The 24,662-nt window shown below is 38.1% G+C and overlaps 1 protein-coding gene across 3 annotated transcripts; it reads left to right on the top strand.

The window, feature by feature from the left end:
* Positions 1-12: 12 nt before the first annotated feature.
* LOC111253756 (brefeldin A-inhibited guanine nucleotide-exchange protein 1-like) lies at positions 13-24,488 on the top strand. 3 transcript variants are annotated; one of them, XM_022813666.2, is made up of 18 exons: positions 13-147; positions 5,707-5,870; positions 7,173-7,353; positions 7,547-7,741; positions 7,952-8,146; positions 8,407-8,559; positions 8,732-8,961; positions 9,225-9,456; positions 11,236-11,406; positions 13,270-13,542; positions 13,690-13,938; positions 16,489-16,637; positions 16,833-17,094; positions 17,483-18,571; positions 18,807-19,158; positions 19,591-19,780; positions 20,701-20,925; positions 22,292-24,488. In XM_022813666.2, the coding sequence occupies exons 1-18, from the start codon at positions 19-21 to the stop codon at positions 22,812-22,814; spliced, it is 4,962 nt and encodes a 1,653-aa protein (XP_022669401.1). In that variant the 5' UTR covers positions 13-18; the 3' UTR covers positions 22,815-24,488. The 3 variants fall into 3 exon arrangements, with proteins under 3 accessions (XP_022669401.1, XP_086830482.1, XP_022669403.1); XM_086974356.1 differs by lacking the exon at positions 11,236-11,406; XM_022813668.2 differs by lacking the exon at positions 20,701-20,925.
* Positions 24,489-24,662: the final 174 nt, after the last annotated feature.

The following is a 24,662-nucleotide window of genomic DNA, read 5'->3' as shown; positions in this document are numbered from 1 at the left end:
CATCTGGCAGCTGCTGCAATGTCAGCTAGCATCAGCGGCACCAGTGGCGGTGGCGGAGGAGCAGAAAGTTGGCAGCCGTTTGTACGGAGAGCACTCGAGCGATTGGTGGCAGAAAAAGACTCGAAGAGATGTACCCAGCTAAGACAGGTGGGTTGAGCACCTTTATATATCAGAGCAAAGGTTGATTCGGTCTATGATCGAACAGGTAAGCGTGCTCTGAATATTATTATAAATTGTGTAAAAGTTTAAGAAGTGAATTTAAAATTACTGTGTAGTGCCAAATCCTCATATAGCAATGGTTAATCCAACTGTAAAAGCTGCTTTAATAGTAAGGGCGGAATGCCTAGCTATAAATTCCAACGTTTCGGGTTTAATTGCTAGTATTTTTGAACTATATTACTTCAAAATAGCAGTTTACACATATGTTTTATTATCGTACTTCCACTGCTTAGTTTAAATTCCACAAGTACTATCCTGCTGAATACGTCTCGCTGATTATAAAACGACTAGTAATTTTAGTAATAATAATAATAATAATAATAAATAATAAAAATTAGTGTACGTTCTTGATTTATATAATATGCTTTTTCCTAAAGAAAATACATATGCACGGGAATCAAAATAGAACGAATGTATTTAACCCTTTGTACACCTTGTGAAACCGTCACAGTTGTGAATCATGGGGTTATATGCTTGTCGACACGTTAAGAGTCACGCAGATTCCAACTTTTTTATTATTTATCTTTATTTATCTTAGAAGATATTTGAGAAATGGGTAGTAACGTAAGAAATCTTCAAAGTTCATTGGTTGTAGGATCGTCTGTAAAATCTACAACCAATTTTTGCCACGTTTTGTGCTAATATTATGGGTTAGCAATACAAATCAGCAGTAACGTAATAAAATTACCGCTTGTCATTGATGTTACATGCGAGCCAAGGAGCCACGAGCAACAACATTAAATAAGTTTATCACATAAGCATTTGACTGGTTCTTCTTCTACACCACTTCATTTCTTTCGGAGTATTTAAAATGTTTGATAATAATATTCGATAACGAGTAAGAAGGTCTATTGACTTGAGAGTTCGTAGAAGGTGAATTTAATATGTGGCGTGATTTGGTAAGCAAACGTGCAAACACTATTTTGCCATAATAATATGGGAAGGAAATAAGAATTTTTTTAAAATTATTTGTTACAATAAAAGTATGCATCTTTAATGCTGTTGTTAGAAGTATATATCGCATAGATACGACTGTACAAATTCAAACAAAGACACAAGAGCATGCGATGCTTTCCGTAGTACTTTAATGGAAGTTCGCACTGTAAGATGAAAAACATAAAAAATATATAAATAAGTAATTGGGTCCTTCAACCGAGGCGTACTACAACGTCTTGTTGAAGGCGGAGTTGGTTGGGTGAAATTGCTTATATAGTATTATGACTTAATGTTGTGACTTCATATTAGCTACATATGCAGAGTGTTTAGAATGCCATGTTTGAAATGTAACTATCATAGCTGTTTAGCACTGATGCTCTCACGGATTGCGGTTTGCAAAAATGATAAGCCACCTTATAATTGGTTCGATCGATAAATGTGTGAATATCACATATATAAGAGCTGTAGTTATTTAATTTATCCGTTGGATACATTCTGTTTGGCGACGCAAATGAAGAGCCCTTTGACTTATTGTTAGTAGGAGAAAGCAAAAAAATAAAAATACGCTTACTGCATGAGAACCTAATCATACATAACCTTAAGATATTACTCAACTTGTTTCGAGTGTTTCTCACAGTAAAGCATACTCCAATATTAAACAGTCTTCGGGACTAAATAGTTGTTCTTTTGTGTTCTCTAATGTCATCGGATATAGATTAAACCAGAATAGAATAAATATAAAAATCTGCCTGTTATGTTCTATATCGTGGTTTAATTTTGAATGTTCTCACGTGTTGTACCTAACAAAGTCTTATAACAAAAAAAAAAGTGAGTCTAAGGGTATATTTTTTTCACCCGTATTCATGAGAAGGTGCTGCCGAAAATCTACGAATCTATTATGGACGTATGTTCTTATCATGCCCGTGGGCAACGAATCATGTATACGTTTCAAGCATTAAATAACTATGACTGCATTAATATTTCGAAAAAAATAAGCAAAAATTAAGAAAATAGGAAAAAAAGCAAAATAAGATTAACGTTAATTATGCTAAAGACTATTTCTTTACCATAATTAGCTTGTTAGGCACAGTCTAAAAAAAGGGTTACAAGCTATTCATATAAAACATATTCATATCAACTATATATATATATAATAGCTCTAAAGAGCATTTTGATGGTGATCATACTAAAATTATGAAAGATTAGGATTTATGTGAATATGTCTTTAACGTGTTTTTATAATACCTTTTATTTTTTATAATTAGAAATATAGGCAATACGTGCGTGTGATCAAACGTTTTCATTCATACACATTCAAACAACATTTATGATAGTAATGATGCTGACTATATATTAATGTTATTATTATTACTAAAAGCGTATACCGATAATTAACGTTTACTTAGAATATATGCTTATTGGAACAACGTGAGATGTTTATCTTAGTAACTATTTTTCATTCTGCGTACTCGTTATACTTTTTCCATGTCCCTGGAAATCTTAGCTTCTAAGAAATAAAAATTTTCTGGGGAGGATATCTTTAGAGTGAATCGTCCCCCGTCGATTCGGGGTGGCACGCGATTTGAAGGTTAAATAATGCGAAGTGTTTAGATGACAAGACCAGCAATGTGCAACGACACCTAATGTATGTTTCCATACTTATACTACGAACTTTGTGTGTTTATACGTGACCGCCTGTAAAAAAAAATGAATTTATTTATGGGTTCTATGGTGATCTTATTGTAGAAACGTCGCCTGCGGGGGATAAATTTGTTGTCAACTTTATGCAAATGGATTATTCTGATACTGGTCTAAAAGCATTATGATCTTTTTGTTATATGTCAGTACGATTTGTTAGGACGCATTCCGTCACATACTATGATGGTGCAGTATCATATTCAGCTTTGGTTTAGTACGTGCGGGGTTATTCAGTACTATCTAGAGGCACCTAACCTGAAATAGCAAGAGGATACAGGAACGACAGGCCTGCATCGATGCACATGGCGGATGCCCACGCGGGTGGTGCAAAAATTGGTTGTCAACACAGAAGTAAAATTGCCACAAGTACGCTTTAACATATGTTTGCTGTTGTTAGTGCCAAAAGTAGCAAAGCAGAATGTATAAGCCATTCACTAGGTGTTCATTTTTTCTATTCTTCGATGCTCTAATTTGTTTGTCGAATAATGTGCAATTCAGACAAGATTTAAGTTGGGTTACATCTCTAATTTTAGAGTGATTTGGTTCAAAGTAATCCCACTCAATGTCACATATTTTGCGGAACGGTGCTACTTGATTGGTAAATCAGGCACACCTGACACGATGAGTAACGCTCAAATTTAAAAAGATCACATATCCTCATACTGTAAATTAAATAAGCCTCGCCGTAAACTGCAAATACTTACGTAAGCGATAGCATAGACAATGATGTAAAATGTGGCTTTGTCTACAATTGAAAGCTTTTTGACACATTACAGATATTTACATAAAATAGAAATAGCTTGCGGTTAGTAATGCACCGAAGAGAAGCTTCAAGAGCAGGGCAGTTTTCACGACGTGCGACCGCCTATAGGGCTAATCAATCAAGACAATAGGGGAGATCTCCGTTAATAACAGCGACGACGACGACGACGAGCATTCGCTACATTCTCTTGTTATATTACATAGCTTAACATAGGACAGGCCAATCAGCTTGCATTGATATGTTTACAATTTTAGGGACTATTACATCGCCATCTTTGAATTTTCTTACTTTATGTATGTAATTTGTTACTAAATTAAAAGTGTCTTAAAAATAGTTTACCCTTAAGGCAAATTACAGAAGACTATGTCTCAATTCAACGCAAATCAATTAGTACAGTTTTTTTCCATTTCGCTCCGGTTGTACTACTTAATTAAAAAAATTCCAAGATGAATTATATTTACAACCAAACGAATTGGTCTATTTCGAATGGTCGGATATCGGTTGGAAGTGTTGCGTTGTAGTATCGTTTTGACCTAATTTACACTCAATTTAATTTTTAATCTCCAGACTATTGTAAACTATGGCGCTTGATTTTTGCGTGCTAAGGAGCAGCAAAATTGCATCAAGCTTAATTTTACACACCAAGTGTGAATAAAATATTCGAAATTATAAGGACGAGCAATGAGACTACGTCCATAGCCTAGTTTGTAAGAGCCATACTCCCGTGTTTAAAAATCTCAAAGCTGGCTTTCCTTATGGAAAACTTTCAACAATGTTAATCAAGCAGTGTGTTGAAGTAGGAAATATCTTTCTTGCTGGTTAATGCTGCCGTCAGAAAAAAGTATTCATAAGTAATTTAAGAGTGATTCCGTCAACGTGTCCTATACAAGAGGTTCATACTCTTTAAAGACGCTTCGCATGTTTTAGATGTTGCAATTGTCGACGCTTTACAGCTAACTTCAGTTTTCTACCAAAATCGTTCAACCTGTGTCTTCTCTTAATTCCTCTATCTATTCGACTCAACGCGCAGTAACTTTTTATATTTTTGAAATAAAATTAAAGAGAGGTAGCCTCAAAATGCTGCTAGACATCAAATAAAAATCGCATTATTTGTTTTGCAGTAGCTCTTTAGCAGGGTAGTGTGGCTGGAAGTATATGACTTGATCACTTAGCAGCGCATGAAGGCTATAGGCAATTGCCAGCATGTCTGCTCCTTTCTGAGGACGCGGCATGGCATTTCGATTAAAGTTAAAGATAAATCTTAGTCGTATAAAATTGACATACCACTACGGGAAGTAACTAATTCATGATGAAATTATGCATACTAAAAGGTCTTAGTTTCATAGATAGATGTATAACTAGCCTAAGACCAATGCATTAGGCGACTTGAAGCGACATCGCCCTCTAAATAAAAAGTTGACCTATTCAAAAACTTCCTCTGACAAAAAATGTCAACAAACCTCTAGTCTTATTTTTCGGGCTATTATTCAATAGAACTTATCCACACTAATACAAATAAAGTACGGTCACTTAAATAAAAATCTTCGTATGCTTTTAACTATTTAATTTTATTTTTTCCGAATATGCCTTTTGGCTGCACGGTTTTGCCTAATCGATTATATATGTATACCTAACTGCATAGCTCAGGCGAGTATATGATATTAACTCTTTGAGGGTGAATATTTTAAACAGGTTGTCAGCTCATAGTGCAAGGGTGTCTGCGATGCGAATGGGAATTTGTGGGTTTCCATATCCGAAGCAGATTTACATCGGATTACAAACGTTGACGAACGTCTTTTCTCTTGTACCAAATGTAATCAATTTGACATTTCATATGCAGGCAACGACTATCCTGAGCCCTTGTGCTAGGCGTATTGTAATCCATACAATGAATTTTGCTAATTACCTGAGGTGACTGCTTTCAGTATTACCCGTTGCTAGTGGCTCTTAGGGAACCTAAGGAAGGCTTGCGCAAGCCGTACGAAACTCGATAACTTATCATGTATCTGTTTTACATTTTGTTAGTATTTAGCACGGCTGCAATGACGGGGACTCTTTTTATTTCTGCCTATTTTGCTCGTTTTTTTCAGTTGTGTCAAGAGTCATTGAAAGAACTGCCTCCAGACCCGGATGAATCCTCTGGGCCAGGCCGAGGAGCGCTACCTGGTCCCTGTGAAGCCCTCGAACAGCAGAATAATGCTGCACATATTTTTATGACTCCCTTCGAACTAGCTTGTCAGAGTAAATCGCCCAGGTGAGTATAGAAATTGATTAACTTCTCATCGCAGTGAGTTTTTTGTAAATGACCGAAACCTATAGACACGCTATTGAGCTTCCTGTATTTCCTTCCCGCATGTTCTTACGAGTTTGACGTCCCGTAATCAACTACATAAGGATGCATAACAGATACGGGGATTAGAATAAAGAGTATGGCTTTAGTCCATTTATGAAAAATGAACTGCGCGACAATGTATTAATTCCTTAATATCAGTCAAACAATAAAGTTAATTAGCGTTAGAAGTTTTAGACTAATCTAACTCAAGCAGAAGAGGCATTAACTACTCTAAAAGGGTTTAGTTGTTAATTATGGATTCTACTGGTGAATGAGAATGATTGACCAAAAACCTATGCCATTGTAGTTATGTAATTCATGTTTTATGTTGGATAAGGTGCACGCAGAAGTTGTTCAATGTACCTATCAAAACACTTCGTTTAAAAACTGGAGACTTGGGTTTAAGGTGCTCAAGAAGAACTATTGATAGTTCATATTATGTATATTTACGTACCGCTATTCTGCATGGTGCGACTCCCAAATTCCTCCTTTAATGCTTCTTCCGGCACTTAAGGTTAAAGAATTAATAAACGAATGATGTTAACAAAAGGCCCAGGCCCTTAGAGACTTTACAAACTTCGCTTCTGTTAGTAAATGGATGCCTGTCTTCACATAATTAATAAACCGGAACACTAGAGACAAGCAGGAGCTACAGGGAATACAACAGTTGGAGCTGGTGATAACTTTTTAGGCAAGGTATTTTGGCGTTGGCTTAGGGTCTGCCTAAGCTCTATTTTTGAAGCCGTGAAGTGCGCGCTTGGTTTCGTAATAACGCAACTTCTAACTTATTTAGTTTTTTTTTTCATATATGGAGCTAAAATTGCGTCTGGATGTTTCAAAATTTATATATTAACCTTGATTTTTCTCTTTGGCAGACTTCTGGAATTCACATCCGCTAATAGATTATCCGTATTTAGATTTTTCGATGAAGTTATTTAAAATACTGAAAACACGTGCAATCCGAGCTAACCTATTCGCGGTTCCGTGCGTTATATATTTTTGTTCAACAGTAATTTGAATGTATTGAAACTAAACATGGAATGAATATATAGCTACCGCAGCTCTTACTGGTATACTTACGCGAATTAAACGCAAAGCGGTCAGTGTAATATACACAACAACCATCGGTGCTTATTCGCACACCTAGCATTTTGAAAGTATATGTGTGATCTATTCTTATTTACCACTCAGTTAAATGCTTTTGCACGTTTTTTATTTTTGCAGGTTGACCGTCATAGCGCTGGATTGTGTTCAGAAGCTAGTGGCGTACGGTTATCTTTTATCTGGTCAGGACCGGATAGTTGAAGTAATTTGCGGCTGTTTTCTTGGCCCACAGACGGATGAAAAGGTTCAGCTGCAAATATTAAAAGCTTTATTGACGCTGCTCACATGTGCCTGCTGCGAGGTATGTGGAGGCATGTCTGATTACGAAACTACTTATAGAACTTAACGTACTTTAAGATCTAATATTTAGAATTTTGGTTACAAAACTTCTATTCTGTATATGGATTGTCTACCAATATTAAAACCACTTTTTATCGTTTGACATTGTGCGATCAACAATGCCAAGCAAATTCATAACTTTATTATCATTTTAGGTGCATGAAGGAGCTGTTTTACAGGCTGTACGAACGGCGTACAATATCTATCTGGCTTCCCGAAGTCTCGTCAACCAAACAACATCGATTGCCACGCTAACTCAGATGTTGTCAGCAATATTCCTTCGAATGGAACGGGCGCCGCAGGATGATGAAGCTATAATTGCAAACGTTCTACACGATATTGTCAGCCAGGTCTGGTTGACATCTTAACATACCATAAGTGTATTAAATCAGTTACGTTTGAGAAAGCAATTCTAAGCCAAAATAGCAATTCGCTAGAGCTACAAAAATATTGCGGTTTTAGGAACATAAATTGAGAAACATGGATTAGGAAGGATACAAAGCGAAAAATTGTACATGATCAACGATAACGAACTTCCTAATATTTGCATTTATGAATAGGTCGCTAAGGATGGTGAGCCTTCGCCTGCAACGCACTTCGCGCACATTACGCACAAAGACGCCTTCTTGGTCTTCCGTTCACTGTGCAAACTCTCGATGAAGCCCCTGCCTCACGAAACTAATGGGAACACCACTCACACAGGGACCTTAACTCAACAACAACTTGATCCCAAGTCTCACGAGATGAGATCAAAGGTGCAATATTTTAGTTTCTTAAATGCGTAAATAAAAATATTTTATGAGAAGAAAGGGGGTTACTGTGTTTCCGGATAAATTTTAGACGTTAGACAAAGAAGCGGTGTATTTACCTTAATACTTTTACTTAAAATAATACCTCGATTCTTCGAAAATATCAGAAAAAGAACACTGTATGAATGTACAGTTATGAAGGTAAACTATATAGCCCACAGGAAAATCTGTGCTTTATTTGTTATGTATTTATTTTTTTTTTGTAGATCCTGTCTCTTCAGCTTTTGCTGTCGGTGATCCAGAATGCGGGTCCAGTCTTTCGCTCGAATCCGGTGTTCATCAACGCCATCAAGCAGTACCTTTGCGTAGCGCTCTCTAAGAACGGGGTTTCCCCGCTCCCAGACGTGTTTCAGCTTTCGGTAAGGTTGCATTAACGGCCGTTATGATGCAAAAGCTGCTCCAGTCAAGGCCACTATTCAACCTAATTAAATGTTTTCGTAAAAATAGAGCATTCTGTTTAAATTATCAAGATTGAACGAATCTAATTTTTTGCCGAAGATCACTTGACACCTTGATGGGGTGCTTTGACAGGTGACAATCTTTTTGGCGCTGTTGGACAAATTTAAGACGCACCTTAAGATGCAAGTAGAAGTTTTCTTCCGTGAAATTCTTCTTGGTATTCTCGAGAGTCAGTCAGCCTCGTTCAGCCACAAGTGGAAAGTTGTACAGGTGCTAACCCGACTCTGCGCGGATTCACAGTCGATTGTTGACATTTATGTAAATTACGACTGCGACCTGATGGCCGCGAATATTTTCGAAAGGTTCGTGTAATTGAAGTTGTTACAATCTAGGTAATGTAGTTCGTGTATGCACGACAACAAACTCAAATGAAAAAAAATATTATTTGCATCAAAATGCCAAAAAGTGAATTCAAGGAAGGATATTAGATTTGAGACCCAGTACCGAAGCAAACGCCCCATCTTAAATTTAAAAGTATGGAAACATGATTAGTATATGAATTTATATGACCAAATATTAACGATGCTTCAAAGGGTTGTGGTTACGTATTTGTCATTTTTTACAGATTGGTTATGGATCTAGCCCGTTTGGCACAGAGTGGTTCAGAAGCAGCCGAGCGAAGTATGCGAGTGAAGTCTCTCGAGTGTCTGGTCTCGCTTCTCAGATGTATCGTTGAGTGGGGAGCTCCTAGACCAGGGGGAGATACGGAGAAAGACGACGGGTCCCAACGTCAGGGGCTCCACAGGAACAATCAAGGTGGGCGTGAAGTCGATGGAAACTCTGCTGAACAACTTCAGGTTGGTATCGAAGTTCTCGAGACTTCTGTTTCTTGATAGCGTTAAGCCACAAAAATGTCACCGTCAAAAGGTCTTTGTCGCATAGAAAAAAGTTCGGGACTGAACGGTCATTTAGATTAGTTTCGTAGTGAGAGCCAACCATCTGAAGTAGTGCTTAACACTCGTGCTGGATGTAAACTTAAAAACGTCTATTTACAATTTGGCTAAATATAATTTTGCTTATAAAACTCTATGAGCTGATACAACCTGAATTTTGAGATCATTAGTTTTGGGTGAGATAACCATATATTACCGCATGATATGCCAAACGACTCTGTGATTTTTCGTGCATATTTTCATTTTTTAGAAGCTATACTCATTTGGAGAAAAAGAGTATAGGCCGTGGCTTGAAGTTTGGTTTGTGGTGCAGTTCTGTTTGTTAACATATACTAGTTTCTTTAGTTAACGAAACTAGTTTCTTAAATTCCTGTTCGAACGGAATTACTCTGAATAGACCCTTCAGCTGCATTAGTGTATCTATTATTGGGAACTTCTTTGGAGACCGGTTAACTATGAACTTAGACACTATTTGTTAGTTATGAATTTAATTTATAACATTTCCGCCGACAACTCCCGCTTCCTGGTATGCGTATCCTTTTTATGCACAGATGATGCGTCTCTGCTAAAGCTACTTGCTCTCTGTCTTTCTCATCGATCGCCAAACCTAATGCGCTGTCTATACTAACAGAAACGCCAAGACCTGCCTCTTTCAACGAATAAAGCCACAAGATTGCCTGCCTTCGTCAACCTTTAGCGTTCTTGACCTTGTCGTTAATCCTCTACAATTAACGAGAAATCAGGCGAATGAGCTGCTGCCGATTCCGGAGATCTAGTCCTTTTCTGTCATTTCAGTGGATCTGTCCGAGGCTCTGCCGCCGCCGATAAATAACATCCTTTATTTTTTACTTATTCGGTGCTATTGGAAGTTTTTTCCAACAGAGAAAAATGGAATATGTTAGCTGTTCCGACGTGCAACGAAATTCTTCTGGTACCTGATCGTAATCAAGATGGCGGAGACTCCTGAAGAAGACCTTTCAGTCCAATATATATACAATACATATATTTTCTAAATTTTCATTTCGAAAGCCATACTACCAGATACTGCGCCATTCATCGACTGGTAAATTTAATTGAAACCGTGCTACAAGCACATCAAACTTCACTGTTCCGAATCTGACGTTTATAAAACGAAACCTAACCGAAGGAAGTTGTACCTTAGACGAGAATCTAAAAGTAATATAACTTAAAATAAAAAAATGCCACGTGAACTATTACGTAATAAAATCTTTAAATACCTTTAAATAACGGGGTGACGCTAGCATACATTTTCACGGTTTCTTGCAAAAAAGAAATTACAATATTTACAAGCAGCGGGGCCATTTTATTCATAAAAAAAATCAATTTAGGTAGCTGACGTGTAGTTCACTATTATCAAGCGTGGCACTTAATTGGCAATTAGTTCTTTTTCGACTAAAATGAAAACGCTTGGTCCCTTGTGATCATCTTGGCCAAGTATTGAAATATCCCAACCCAGAATTCAAAACTAACTATCAAAGTAGCAAAAAAGTGTCAGAGAGATACTGTTTGTACTTCCTTTTAAAATGATATAGTGCCCAAAGGACTACTGATGTCTGAAGCCGGTTGCAACACATTGGTACCGATTTGGGCATTTACATTAACAGCATTGCCATCATTACTTATTTTCCCGTAATCGGTGACTAAAAGGTTTCTTTGTTGCAGGTAGTAAAACAGCAAAAGGAAATAATTGAGCAGGGCATCGAGCTATTTAAGCGAAAACCCGCCAAAGGTCTCCAGTTTCTACAAGAACAAAAGATTGTTGGGGATATGCCCGAAGATATAGCGCGCTTTTTCCATTCCGAGCCACGACTCGATAAAATGCAAATAGGAGAGGTTAGTGTTTGCGTCAGAAAGGGAAAGATGTCTTACAGAAGAAATTTATATGGCTATTACTATTTTTTGCTCAGTAAGCACAGTTAGGTCGATTAGTAGTGCCATTTAATCTGAGTGTAGCTTCATCGCCTTTTCCGAAAATTGTGCATTTTGTTCACATTGTTGTAATATATTTGGACAATTGTCTTCTTCGGTCCTGATAATTTTCGTTGATAGCATGTACCATTGTTGAAATGCAACTTTCAATTCACGCCTAACAATGCGAAGAACACTTGATGAATCAAGCTTGTCATTTGATGTGTACAGATATTTGCGGTGCTTTACTTAGCTATAGCTATGCACTGCTCTTCCTTGGCTAGTGAAGCCTGTTGATGCTCTTGGTCTTAAAAAATATTACTTACGAACATTCTGAACGGTTCCATCCCTTTTAAACTTATTCTTTATTCAATTAATTGTAAGTCACGTATGGGCTCACTTAAAACTTCCTGCGATCTTGTCTTTGTACTTCTGCTAGATTTTTATGCTTCAAATAGCATATTAAGACTTCTTTTGTTCAAAAATTAATTTTGAGTTACTCGATATTTCTAATGAATGAAGTTCTAAAAGAAATAACAACCAGAAAGTTATGACCGGTTAAACAGTACAGACGTCAATTTCTCTAAAAATCGTCGGGATGAAATATATATTGAATCATTCAGTATGGGACGTGAAAAAAAACGCTATTTTTATAACAGTGGTACATGACAGTTTACAACGGTGAGTCATGATACATTTTTTGTATTCGAAATGTACTTATACTCTAAAGATTTTGAAATCGTGACTCGAATATCGTCACTTGAGCTATTAGCGAGTGAGTTGTAGTGGGTCACGGGAAATTAGCAATCAAGTGGTTTACGAATATAACTTTCATCTTGCAACTACGGCATTGAGACGGCTCACCGTATCAACTTTGTATTCGGTGAAAGTTCGACCGCTAGAGACACCGCCGGTAATCACAAAAATTTTGGGAAGAACATTTGGATCTCGAAAACAAGCCTTTTAAAGACAAAGATGCTTACTCCTCTACATTTTGGACATTCGTTTACAGCAAATGTATGGCTGCAGAAACTTATAGAATCTGTTTCACGTTCTGATAAAGGTGCATTCAACTGCATTAGTCATAGTTTGTCAATTACGGATACCAACAACTGAAAGAAATGACTAAAAAATCTTCATTAAGCAGTTAAGAATAATGAACAGAGATAGACCATCCTTATTGCACGATCATACGCGACTTTAAAGTGGCAAAAAGGCAGAAATAATTTAAGGCCTCCTACCCACCACACTAGCCAAGCACTGCTGCCATGCATTACCGTTTTGTTGAAAGTTTCAACAACATCTTAATGTAAAAATTGTTGAAGGCCCAACATGAAATTGTCGAAGTTGCTTTTCGAAACTTCAAAAAATCTTGAACTTAGACTTCAACGGTAGAGGCAAATTAGTTACTATCGAAATGGCAGAAAGTAATATATAACGGTGGTGCATATTTCGACTGAAATTAGAGAACTAATGCTGTGGAAAAGGTTCAGCAAGTTACGAGTCTACTGTATCACCTTTTATAGTAAATGACTTAGTATATACGCTCTACAATTTCCTTAATTTGAATTTCAATGGACTACGACATAAAGTTGCTTGTTAGTTGGAAGATCCAACAATTGTGAAGGAGCTTGTGCTCAGATACAGTGCTTTGTACTTATGTCATAACTTTCCGCCGTCAATTCTTTAATATATGCTTGAGCATGGGGTGCACGCGGCTTTGTTAAGTGCATATACGTAAGAGTCCGATAGAAACTAAGTTGTTATGTCGTTTATCAAATGTTAAAGGTAATTGGTGATCCTGATCCGTTTAAGCGTTTAATTATGAGCGCATATATCGATCAGATGGACTTTTCGGGGAAGGAAATTGTGGCTGCATTACGGCATTTTCTTGAAGGCTTTCGGCTACCAGGCGAGGCGCAGAAAATCGATCGACTCATGGAAAAGTTCGCCTCGAGATATTTTGAGAACAACCCTGGCGGCGTGTTTGCTTCCGCTGATACGGCATACGTACTTGCTTACTCAATCATCATGCTTACAACTGATTTACACAGCCAACAGGTATATTGCTACATTAACTACACTAACAGTGTAGAAATGATTGTAACCTTGATGCTTCCATAAATATTACCGCGCAATTTAAAGTTTTTTTTAAGCTTTTATTTAAAGTTTAACTCGTTTATCTGCACGTTGCTAATTAACTTACAGGTTAAACACAAAATGACGAAGGAGCAGTACATCACTATGAACCGTGGTATCAATGATCAGGCTGATTTACCTTCCGATTACCTATCGCGAATATACGATGAGATTGCCGAAAACGAAATCAAAATGAAGCCCTCAGCATCAACAGGTCGACTTTTGAGCAATATGCAGCTTGAACAAATCGCGTCGACTGCCAATGCCCTAATGGAGTCAGTATCCCATGTGAATGCAGAGTTCCAGTGCGCCAGTCAGGTAAACGGCGTGTCGTTAGTTACACTATCCGGTGAATGCTTCGAAAAATAGCGTAATTAGTTGCGTACCAAGCAATTATTAATTCTGAAAATTTGGTAATTTAGGCTGCTGGTGTTTTTCTCAACATTTGATCTTCTTATTTAGACGTTTTTGAAATACTTTTATGCAGCATCGTTCAAATATAATATTGTTGTATTGGGAGGGATTAGCAGAATTTTAGGTAATATTACTGAAGCTTGAACTTGCTTTGTTGCCTATGCATTTGAGCTCAAAAATGTATTCCAGAACTTACACTGCTATCCATCAGAGACAATGACGAATTAATTTATAAAAAACATTTTTGTTCCTCGTTTTACATTTGTGCGAGTTCTTATTGAACACTGTATGTACAGACAGATTCTGACCTCGGTCACTTCGGTCTTTCAGCTTTGTTTCAACTAGTTTGCTTCAGAAACATAAAAATCACAAGTACAGTTCAGTTAGTGACGTGCTGAGGAACTCTCTGGCTATATTCTGCAAAAAAATAACTTACTGCAGCCTTCCTACTAAGCTTCTATAACATCTATGGCCTAAGACCTAAAACTAAATAAATCTTCCAAATTTTGAGCCTTGTACTGGTATTAAGCATTGCTTCAGACGACTGGCTCCTAGCATGAAACGAGTGCATCTACGCCCGGTTTCGAACTTCAACAATTTTAGGTGTGTTAAAATTTAGTGCAAAAATAGAGCACTGCCTGACAATCACCTAGAACTAATACCATTTAAAAATGTAAACAGATATCTTTTAAGGATGCGAATAATTTAACTGTTATTTAAAAGGTTCACAGACCGTATACACGTCACAGCGTTGAAGCATAAGATAGTTGTTTGATCGAACTAAGATTTAAGATCAGTTGAGTCGAACCAGCTCGGCCCCCTCTTTCTCATGTAAGCAAACAAATACATTTCAAGGAATGACAGTATTGCCTCTTTACAGCCGATGGCAATGCACTAAAAATTCTTTGATATGAGATTTTCTGTAGAAATTGATTCGAAGATCGATATCATTTTCCAATGCAAGTATTTCTTTTTTAAAAAGACCAAATGCTTATAAGGAAAACCTAGCAGCGCGTGTTTGTCGATGAATGCACGATATGGTCTTTTTTGGTCAACGTAGCTCTATATGGCAAAACCTCTTGTTCCACTTATTGCCTATTTAAAGATATTCCAGTTAGGAAAGTGATTTAAACCAAGGAATTCAAAATCACATGCTTACCATATGGGCAGCTCATCAGGGCGAATGCTAGCCTTTCCATGGAGGCGCTAACGCTAGGCAACAAGAGGCATAGCTGCCTGCAGAACCATTTAAAGGGCTAACGTAAATCGGTAATCGCGGCGTGCTGAGCGTCTCGTGCTATAGCCGTGTGACCGCGACCCATCGCACACAGGTCTTATTTTTAAATTCGAGGACGCAGGCAGAGAAACGTTGAATTGAGATGCCTCGTTGGGAAAATAAAATAAACAGCTAAATCATGACGCACTCTGTGGTTATTGCAGCCAGATAGATTTCTCTGACGACTACTGCATCATGACTCGAACTCGCCCCATGTATGTCCTAGCAGACCTGCCAGTGCTGTTTAAGGAACTATGTCATCGCCTTGAGTTCCCAGCGACGTAATCCTTAAGACTAAACTCGGAAATTAGGAGCAAAAGTTTAGCTGATATTTACGGGAATATCTTGGTCTCGAGTACGATGAGAACCGACTAAACAGGCATGTCGTTACTTGCTTTGTCGTGCGTGCGTCTCACCATAGGCTCAACATGAAACCGGGTTTCCATGAGCTTGGTGACACATGTAGGTACTTCAAGTGCGGAGGAAGTTGTAATGGTTATTATGGAGCTCGTTGCTACCTGGTATTATTTTTAGGACATTTGGTAAATCTCTTAAATTAATTTTTTAAGCTCAATAAGATTCGTATAACCCATATAACGTGAAGTGTTCTAAATAATTCTATATACACTTTCTAATGTTGGGATACTGTGCTGTTAACCTATATATATAAAGTCTTTGGCTACTGTGAGCAAAAGTGAATAAACTACACACTAAATGAATTTGATTAATTGATAATACTGCTTAAGCACATTGTTTTCAGCGAAAGTTTTGTGGGGTAAGTTACAAAATACTGGTGCAATAAGCAAACTGTGAGTGATTTTCAACGCACGTCTTAGCAGACGATAGGCGCAGGCTTTTTGGAGCTGCTTGAGTTGAGTGTCTATGAGAGATAATATTGCCTCCTGGATCTAGCAATTCCGAGCTAAGATTGTCGTAGAGTATACTATGCTGGACAAGATCTTACCTAGAGTCTCTTATATCCATTGAACCTGAATACTAAAATGCCTGATTTTCCATAGCACCGAATTTAATTGGCTTTCCTTATAAGGTTAATATGCGTTTAGTAACAATATACACTACGGTGTGTCTGTGAGAGGGTCTTTTAGATATGACATCGATATGTGACTTTGCATTTCTAGCCGTTACAACAGGTTGGCTTCATTGATTCTTACCTTTAGGTGGAGCATGTGGTACCGATGTTTCGCCTAGCTTGGACACCTTTTCTGGCGGCATTCTCTGTCGGGTTACAGGATTGTGACGAACCCGAAGTAGCTACACTTTGCCTAGAAGGGATTCGGCTCGCAATAAGGATAGCATGCATTTTCAGGTCAGACATCATAAAATAATCCTGGTCAAGTATGAAAATTGGATCAAAGTGAGTAACATGCTTTCGTCAACAACTACGATGTTAGATTACTCAGTTTTTACTCGCTGCGTTTATGACTCGCTTTTCGTACATACTTCTATTTATTCATCATTAAAGTAGCTTCTGTTTTTCGCTATATTTTTTTACTTGGAACAGATTGGAACTGGAGCGCAATGCGTATGTAGCGGCCCTGGTTCGTTTCACTCTTCTAACGGCTGAAGGTGGCGCGGCAGTAGCAGCCGTGGATATGAAGGCCAAAAACGTCGCGACCATTCGTACATTAATCTCCGTTGCCCAGCACGATGGAAATCTTTTGGCAACTTCCTGGCTAGACATATTAAGATGTGTCTCACAGCTAGAAATGACAGAACTATTCGGTTCATTAAGTAAACAGCAATCTGCTACTGGCGGACAACAGGTAAGCAATTTGGCGAATAAAAAAAAACGAATTCCAATAAATAAGTTACGTTCAAAAAAAAAAGCTTCGCCTTTCACCTTTTCGTCTTCTCTATTGGATGTTGTGTTCGTTTAAAAAAATCCAAAAACCGGTCCGTTAATTCCTCATTATGTAATCACAGTTTCATTATGTCCTGGTGTCACTCCGTAAGGAAAAAATGTTTTTTACCGATCTCCACTACCACTGAAAATATTTCCCAAGAGCTCCAAAACACCCTATAGATATACTGTTGACACGCAACAGAATTACTCGACCACGAGTCGCTTATTCGAGCCGCACGAACATATAGGCTATATTTCGAAGGACAAGTACGTCAAGAGAAGAAATGTATTTATGATGCTGATTGCAGGTAGCCGAGGCACAGCAGCAGGGCTTGGTGGTAGCTGTCGACCGAATATTCACGAACTCGGCGAACTTAGACGGAAACGCCATTGTCGATTTCGTTAAAGCTCTGTGTCAAGTTTGCATGGAGGAGCTAACACATAAACGGCTTTTTTCCATGCATAAGATTGTGGAAATTTCTTACTACAACATGGCCCGAATTCGTCTGCAGTGGTCTCGTATCTGGGAAGTACTTGGGGAACATTTCAATACAGTGGGAACCTATCCCGACGAACATATTGCATATACCTCGATTGATTCTTTGCGTCAACTTTCATTCAAATTTCTAGAAAAAGGAGAATTTGCTAATTTTCGCTTCCAAAAAGAATTTCTTCGCCCTTTTGAGCACATCATGAAAAAGACCCCATCGCGCAATATCAAGGAACTCGTAGTGCACTGTGTAGCTAGCATGGTGCACGCGCATTCGGCCAGCATTCGCTCAGGCTGGACGAACGTCTTCTCAGTCTTCCATTTAGCTGCGTCGGAAAAAGATGACACTCTCGTCGACACGGCATTCCAAACGACATTGCGCATCATTACCCAAGTGTATGAAGCACAGTTTCCGCATCTGGTCGATTCTTTTCAGGACGCTATTAAGTGCCTGTCCGAATTTGCGTGTAACGCACATTTTCCCGATACATCGATGGAGGCTATTCGGTTAATTCGACATTGCGCTAAATATGTCGCCGAGCGGGCTGACTTATTCCGGGAAGTCAGTGCCTCTGATGTCCCTTCAACGGCTACAACCACCGCCACGCCGACGGCAACAGCAACAGGAACTGGACCAGCAATCTCAGCACCTGCACAGCAATTTCATCAACAATTGCAAGATACGCAACAGCAACAATCTGTTAATGCTGCGACAGTAGGCGGAAACATTGGGGGATCAGAAGACCGCCTTTGGGTACGGGGCTGGATTCCAATTCTGTTTGAACTGTCATGTATCGTGTCCCGGTGCAAGCTCGACGTGCGCACGCGTGCCCTCACAGTCCTCTTTGAAGTGGTGAAGAGTTATGGAAGTACATTTGCCACGCACTGGTGGCACGATCTCTTCCAGGTTAGTAACCCTTGGTAGTCAACTAGATTATACTAGACTATATTAGTTATATGTAATCTAGTTAGACTATGTTAGATAACAAGGCGACTTGCATTACAGCCAGCAGTGACTTTACAACTGATAGTTTTCCTCTTTTATATGCTGCTTGCATATAAATATATTATATATGTATTTTATAACTGTCTTTTAGTACTAAATAATTTATTGATATCCTTATCTGCTGTATATTCAACAGCTTGTTCTGCGCATCTTCGACAATATGATAATGAAATTGCCGGAGAGTGGCCCGGAAAAGTCGGAATGGATGACAACCACGTGCAATCATGCTCTGTACGCGCTCATCGATGTATTCACTCAGTACTACACTGTTCTTTCTGGTCTTCTTCTCGATGACCTTTACACGTTGCTATTGCAGTGCGCACGACAAGACAATAAGCAGTTAGCAAAAAGCGGCACCAACTGTTTGGAGAACTTTGTTGTTAGCAACGGAACTCGTTTCAGCGAGCAAATCTGGGTGAAAACGTGCAACTGCATTGTTGAGATGTTCGAAGCGACTGCGCCTCAGCAACTGCTCACCTGGAAAGAAGGTATTAGCCATACCTCTATATTCCCAGATTAGATTAAAAGAAATGTTCCAGACAAATTGAGTGATCTTCGTCTTCAAGGTTTTAGCTAGTACTAGTGAATAGATAGGTTTGATATCTATACCTGGCAAAAAATGTTGTGATACCTATACTAGGGCCCTACTAAAAAAATCCTATACTAGAGTCTATAATGGGGATTAAAAAATGTATCATCTAAATCTTTATAGCGTTTTACAACGTGATCGAACAAAGATCAGTCGAGCACAATTTGGACAAAACTCTAGTTGATTTATAGATATGATATATAAATATATATGATAGTTTATATGATATTTTAGTATATATGATAGTATATATGATAGTTTTTCATGAGATTTACGAGATGTTTATTCGGAATCATTTTGGTGAACTGTCATTTACGTCAACATACTACAGGGGAAGAGCGTATGTTTCCGCTGCTGCGTATTCAGTGCACCGTTCAAATGGAGGTAATCCAGAGTGTCGATAATGTTGTTTTTTTCCCCGCGACCTCGAGAAAAGAAGAACAAGAATTACTCCAAGGAATCGTCGCCAAGAATAATGCCAACATCTATCCACCCCCAGAAGATGATCTTGGAATGTTCAAGTAAGTGCACAGCGTTTCTGCTTGAGCTATGCATGTGTAGTCCTTCACGTAAAGAGCACTAAGTTCTTTTTTGATAATATGTTGATGGTGGAGTTGTTGGTGATGGTATTCAAGTGGAAGGCCCTTTTCTGGTCTGATAGGTTGATATTCAAATGGAGTCATATATTGTCTACCTCCTTCGGAATGTGATTCAAAAGTTGTGAGAATAGAAATTCAGATCTAAAAGGTATATGCACAACACCACAAAATGATTAAAGAACTCGTGCGGATCTGGAGTTCCTGGCAGGAAGTTCGCCATTAATTGCTCGATATGCGCTATATAAGTACTAAGTGCCGCCTGAAATCAACCAATTCAATCAATTAACGCAGACGAGGTCAATAATATCGACTAATGCATATTGCTGCCTATGACAAAAATTGACGAATCCAACTATAGCTTTTTTTAATAAAAATTAGTAAAAATAGCAGTTTAAAATGTTAATTAATTTCTAAGATTATATTTAATAATAAATGCTAACATATTGACACACTAAAAGGCATTGCCTACTTATTTTACTTCATTTGAACAACATGCAAATCAAAAGTTCTCCAAGTCTAATTCTTTAACGATGAACAGGCTCTGTTAGTTTAATTGGAAATTATACAATTTTTTTACCATATAGAATTTACCATAATAGAATACACCGGCAAGCCGGTTTCTATGATTCACCCAGCCTAATTATGTGTTTAGTGACAAAGCAACTGACCGAACTGAGCTCTACCTAACCAGAATTACAGAAACGAATCCCTAAACTGTTGTCCTTATGGAATGATACCTAAGAAATACGCTAGGTAGAGAACACATCGAAATGTATTTATCTCAGAGATGGGCATAATAAACTTTCTAGTACTTACGTGCACATGTAACGCCATTGCTTTAGGCATTTGCGGTGTGAACATCTTTTGGTGCTGGTCGATTGTCTGACGCGATCGCATCGTTTAGCCAAATCATTTAATCGGAATTCAAGTCAGCGGTCGATTCTCTGGAAAGCGGCTTTCAGGGGTAATGTGAAGCCCGACCTATTACCCCAGGAGACAGCTGCTATTGCGTGCGCTCTACGTATCCTTTTTAGAATGTATGCAGATCCTTTGCGCACAAAATCCAGGTAAGACGTCCAAAGCCGGATTAGTTTAAAATAAGGTTCAAATACATTACGTTGCAGAGCTTTATAGGTGTTCAACCATCTCTTAAATATATTTAGTTAAAACGATTTCTGTTCTATTAGGTTGTAAAGAAGTTTTTTTTAAATAAAGTTCGCTTTTCAATTCGTCCAAAAGCGCTTTCCTGCTGCCAACGTGCTATAAGGATATTGTAATGTCAGTGCAATTTCTACTCGATTGAGCTCAAATATATTATAATAATAATAATATACGTGGAAGAAAAAGTACATTTTCTCTACAATGCATTTCATCGAAACTCTTAATGCCGAAATCACCTAAAGCATTTGCCTTATGTATGGTAACAACGTATTGGGAAACTGTAAGGGTTGCTCAAGAGCTATTTGCCAAATTTGAGAACAGTATCCAGACCTAAAAAATTCCCCCCCCCTGCTCTAACTGACCGTCTGAGTATAATGACGACTATCTGAAGGTACTTTCTAACAGACAACTCAGTAATTGGCCAAAAAGGCGGGCCACAATCATCAAATCAACTCAATTTCATCATGAATTTACACAGACTTGCAGCTTGGATACTTCATGAACTCTTTGAATTAAATAAAGAACTATGGCTTAATGCTGCATCTCAACATGTCGGCCGGTATCGAGCATCATACAACCTCAATGACCGATTTTTGCATAGAATTATAATCACTGGTGATAAAGAGCGGTGTCTGTACATCAGTATAAACTAAAGATTTTAATGAATGGCTCTAGAAGAAAAACGTATGCCTATCGCCCACCCAGATCATCATAAAAAGATAATACTCCGCGTTTGTTGGGACTGTGAGGACCTGATGTGCAAGGAGTATCTCCCTATGAACAAGACAGTTGATTTGCATCTTTATTTGCCTTATTTGCATCGAGGTAGCCAAGCTAGTTAAGCGAAAAGACCCGACAAACGAGAGGTCAGATCAACCTGTTCCATGGCAATGCGAGGCCATACATGGCTAGCGTCGTAAAAGCTGCCACCCTGGATTTTGAACCTGTTTAACTTTGTGATACCTTCCCTATTCTCCGGACCTTGCACTGACGGATTTTGACTTTTTTCGTTTATTGACAAGTGAAATCAGCAACCGCACATTTCGAAGGGGGCCTGACAACGTGACTAAACGAATTCTTCAATACCAAACCTGAAAAGGTTTGGCGGAAAGGCATAACTACACTGATTGACAGATAACAAAAGGTCGTGAACAATGACGGCGGATACATAACATACATAACTTCACACTGTCACAAGGATAAGAATATGCTGTGTTCTGTTTGGTCTTGACAACTTTTTCCAACCTAATGTATACCGTTTTATTATTACAGGCCGTTGGTGGAGACCCGCTTAGTCGAGCTGTCTCGGGAATCGCTTTCATATTTCCTTTCATTGGATGCTGAGCATTACCGTAAAGCTTGGTCTATGATTGTCCTTCTGCTTATCTCTCGACTAAACCGTCTCGACGACAACCAGTTTCAGCGGCACTCGGCACTCCTTTATCCGTACCTCTGCGACTTCATATGTCAGCCGGATCTAAAACCAGCTCTTGTAAAGCCCCTTCGAGAGTTCTTTGTGCGTTGCGGTGTGGCATTTGGCGTGACGTCAACAGTAGAGGTAATCACAACATCAAGCAATGCTGATAACAACCAAGAAATAAAGGAATTAGAAAGATCTCTAACGCCTTCTAGCAATTGTGGTCGAACAAAGACATCTTTAGACATCGCTGGTGACAACGCGGCTATTGCGGCGGACGATTCGTGCGATGCGCGGCGCACTGTAAAAGCCAACGGACACCACTGTAGTGAGCATGATAGTACTACTGAGCATTATTATTGCCACCAAAATTACTGAGCTATTAAACAAAATGGAGAACATGATTGAAGTGGTAACTTGTGATAGGGGTTTTGCACTAATTAGTATTGTTAAGCCTAAAATAATAAGGCAATGAGAATAAGAGCGGTAATTACGTAAGCAAAAACAAATGACACGAGGCAAATGTGAAGTTTTGTATCACTACTTCGGAGATTTTTTGCTCCGAGCTTTTTGTTGATAATGATCTAGGGGCATAGTATAACTGTAGGGGCAATATATATATATATATATATATATATGAGTTACGATAACCTACTGCTAAGCGATAGGGAGGATGAATACGTTGTTGATACCGAGACTTCATAACGAATAACTTACCGTGCTGCATGTTTTATTATATTTGGCACACAACTCTACGGAGTCCTGTACAGAATAATAGAGCAGATATATATATATATATATATATATATATATATATATATCGTCCAGCCCGTATGCGGTGAGTTAACCATATTCCCTATGTAAGTTAGTTCCATGGGAAGGATGTCAGCAAAATGAAGGGAAGTGCTTACGAAGATTAAAGATAGCTAAAGGAAACGGACGCCGATCGAAGGAAAATAATATAACGAAAAAACGTCCATTATGATCGATTTGATAAAGTCACATTTGTGTTGACATAGATGGTTATAATACAGTCTATGCAAAAAATGTTAGATACAATCGATGGCGATTCAGTCAGCAAATTAACCTTTTTTTCGTGTCTGGAGCATCTTCTTTTCGTAGCAAAATAATAAGATCAAATAGAAATGTTTTCGCTCATCTTTCATCATATATATATATATATTTATTTTATCGTATGAATTAGCAATTCAAGAAAAAAAAATTTATAGAATTAACCGGAAAGGGTTTTGTTTTGCTCTAGTAAATAAAATTGTACTTCGCATATTTTCACTACGGTGCATATTAAATTTCGACCAATAATTAATGCGACTTAAAACAAAGTGACCACTCGGTTATTCACCATTGGACCCCAAAGTGTTAGTGACACCAGATTTCAAAAACTGAAAAACAACTGGATATAAATCGAAAAATATAGCACAACAATACGTGATAGCCGGTAGACTAGAAAAAGGAATAAAAAAAATCGAGGTTATTTAAGGCTGGCGTAAATTTTGCACAGATGAGCACTGACCTCGGATAAACGGGCAGTTGACTGAGATGAAGACAAGCCTGTTATTCTTATAATACAATAATACACGGCGAAGCCTGCGCATTCTAACGAGTACAAACAAATGTTTATTGTTTAGGAGTGGTAGATACGAACGTACACTTAGAAAACGTAACGACGAAAAATACGCCTATGCGTTGCTATTGAGATCAGACGGAGTACTCACTGTACGCAAGTCATTTGTTCGGTCGTCAATAGAAAGAAAATTAACGACTGTAGAATTAACGGAAACATTGTCCAATCAAAGAAAGGAACAAGGAAGGAACGAATTACTCAACAATCTACTGTAGTTAGTCCGAACGTTCTATCTCATCGTATTATGTTGAAGAAAGAGTGATGATATATCTATGATAAATAAAAAAGTTTATTAAGAATCACAAATATTATTATATTAGAACCACATATATGGTCAACGGATGAACGTACGGGTGAATTCAAAAGAGATTCTAAATAAACACGTCGGAAAATCGATACGAATTTACTAAGATATTGCGATCTCACTGTTTGTGTTCAGAAGTGATAGAATTAGAAGTCTTAAAGTACCACTTCTGAAAAACCTTTTGCTATTTCACCACCATATTGAGTAAATATGTGTCATGACAGGGTTTGAACCGGTCAGTGATTCCAGCAAAACGTTACTAAATGTACAACTTGGTTAG

This window comes from Varroa destructor, unplaced genomic scaffold (assembly GCF_002443255.2).
Source record: "Varroa destructor unplaced genomic scaffold, Vdes_3.0 BEIS01000007.1, whole genome shotgun sequence".
NCBI lineage: Eukaryota > Metazoa > Arthropoda > Arachnida > Mesostigmata > Varroidae > Varroa > Varroa destructor.
The sequence above is the reverse complement of the archived record's forward strand: the minus strand, read 5'-3'. Positions and strand labels throughout refer to the sequence as shown.

Excerpts from the sequence above, each read along its gene's own strand:
- LOC111253756 (XM_022813666.2), top strand. The coding sequence starts at position 19 with ATGTCAGCTAGCATCAGCGGCACCAGTGGCGGTGGCGGAGGAGCAGAA. Across the intron at positions 9,457-11,235 it reads ACTCTGCTGAACAACTTCAG|GTAGTAAAACAGCAAAAGGA; the intron begins GTTGGTATCGAA and ends TCTTTGTTGCAG. Across the intron at positions 11,407-13,269 it reads ATAAAATGCAAATAGGAGAG|GTAATTGGTGATCCTGATCC; the intron begins GTTAGTGTTTGC and ends CAAATGTTAAAG.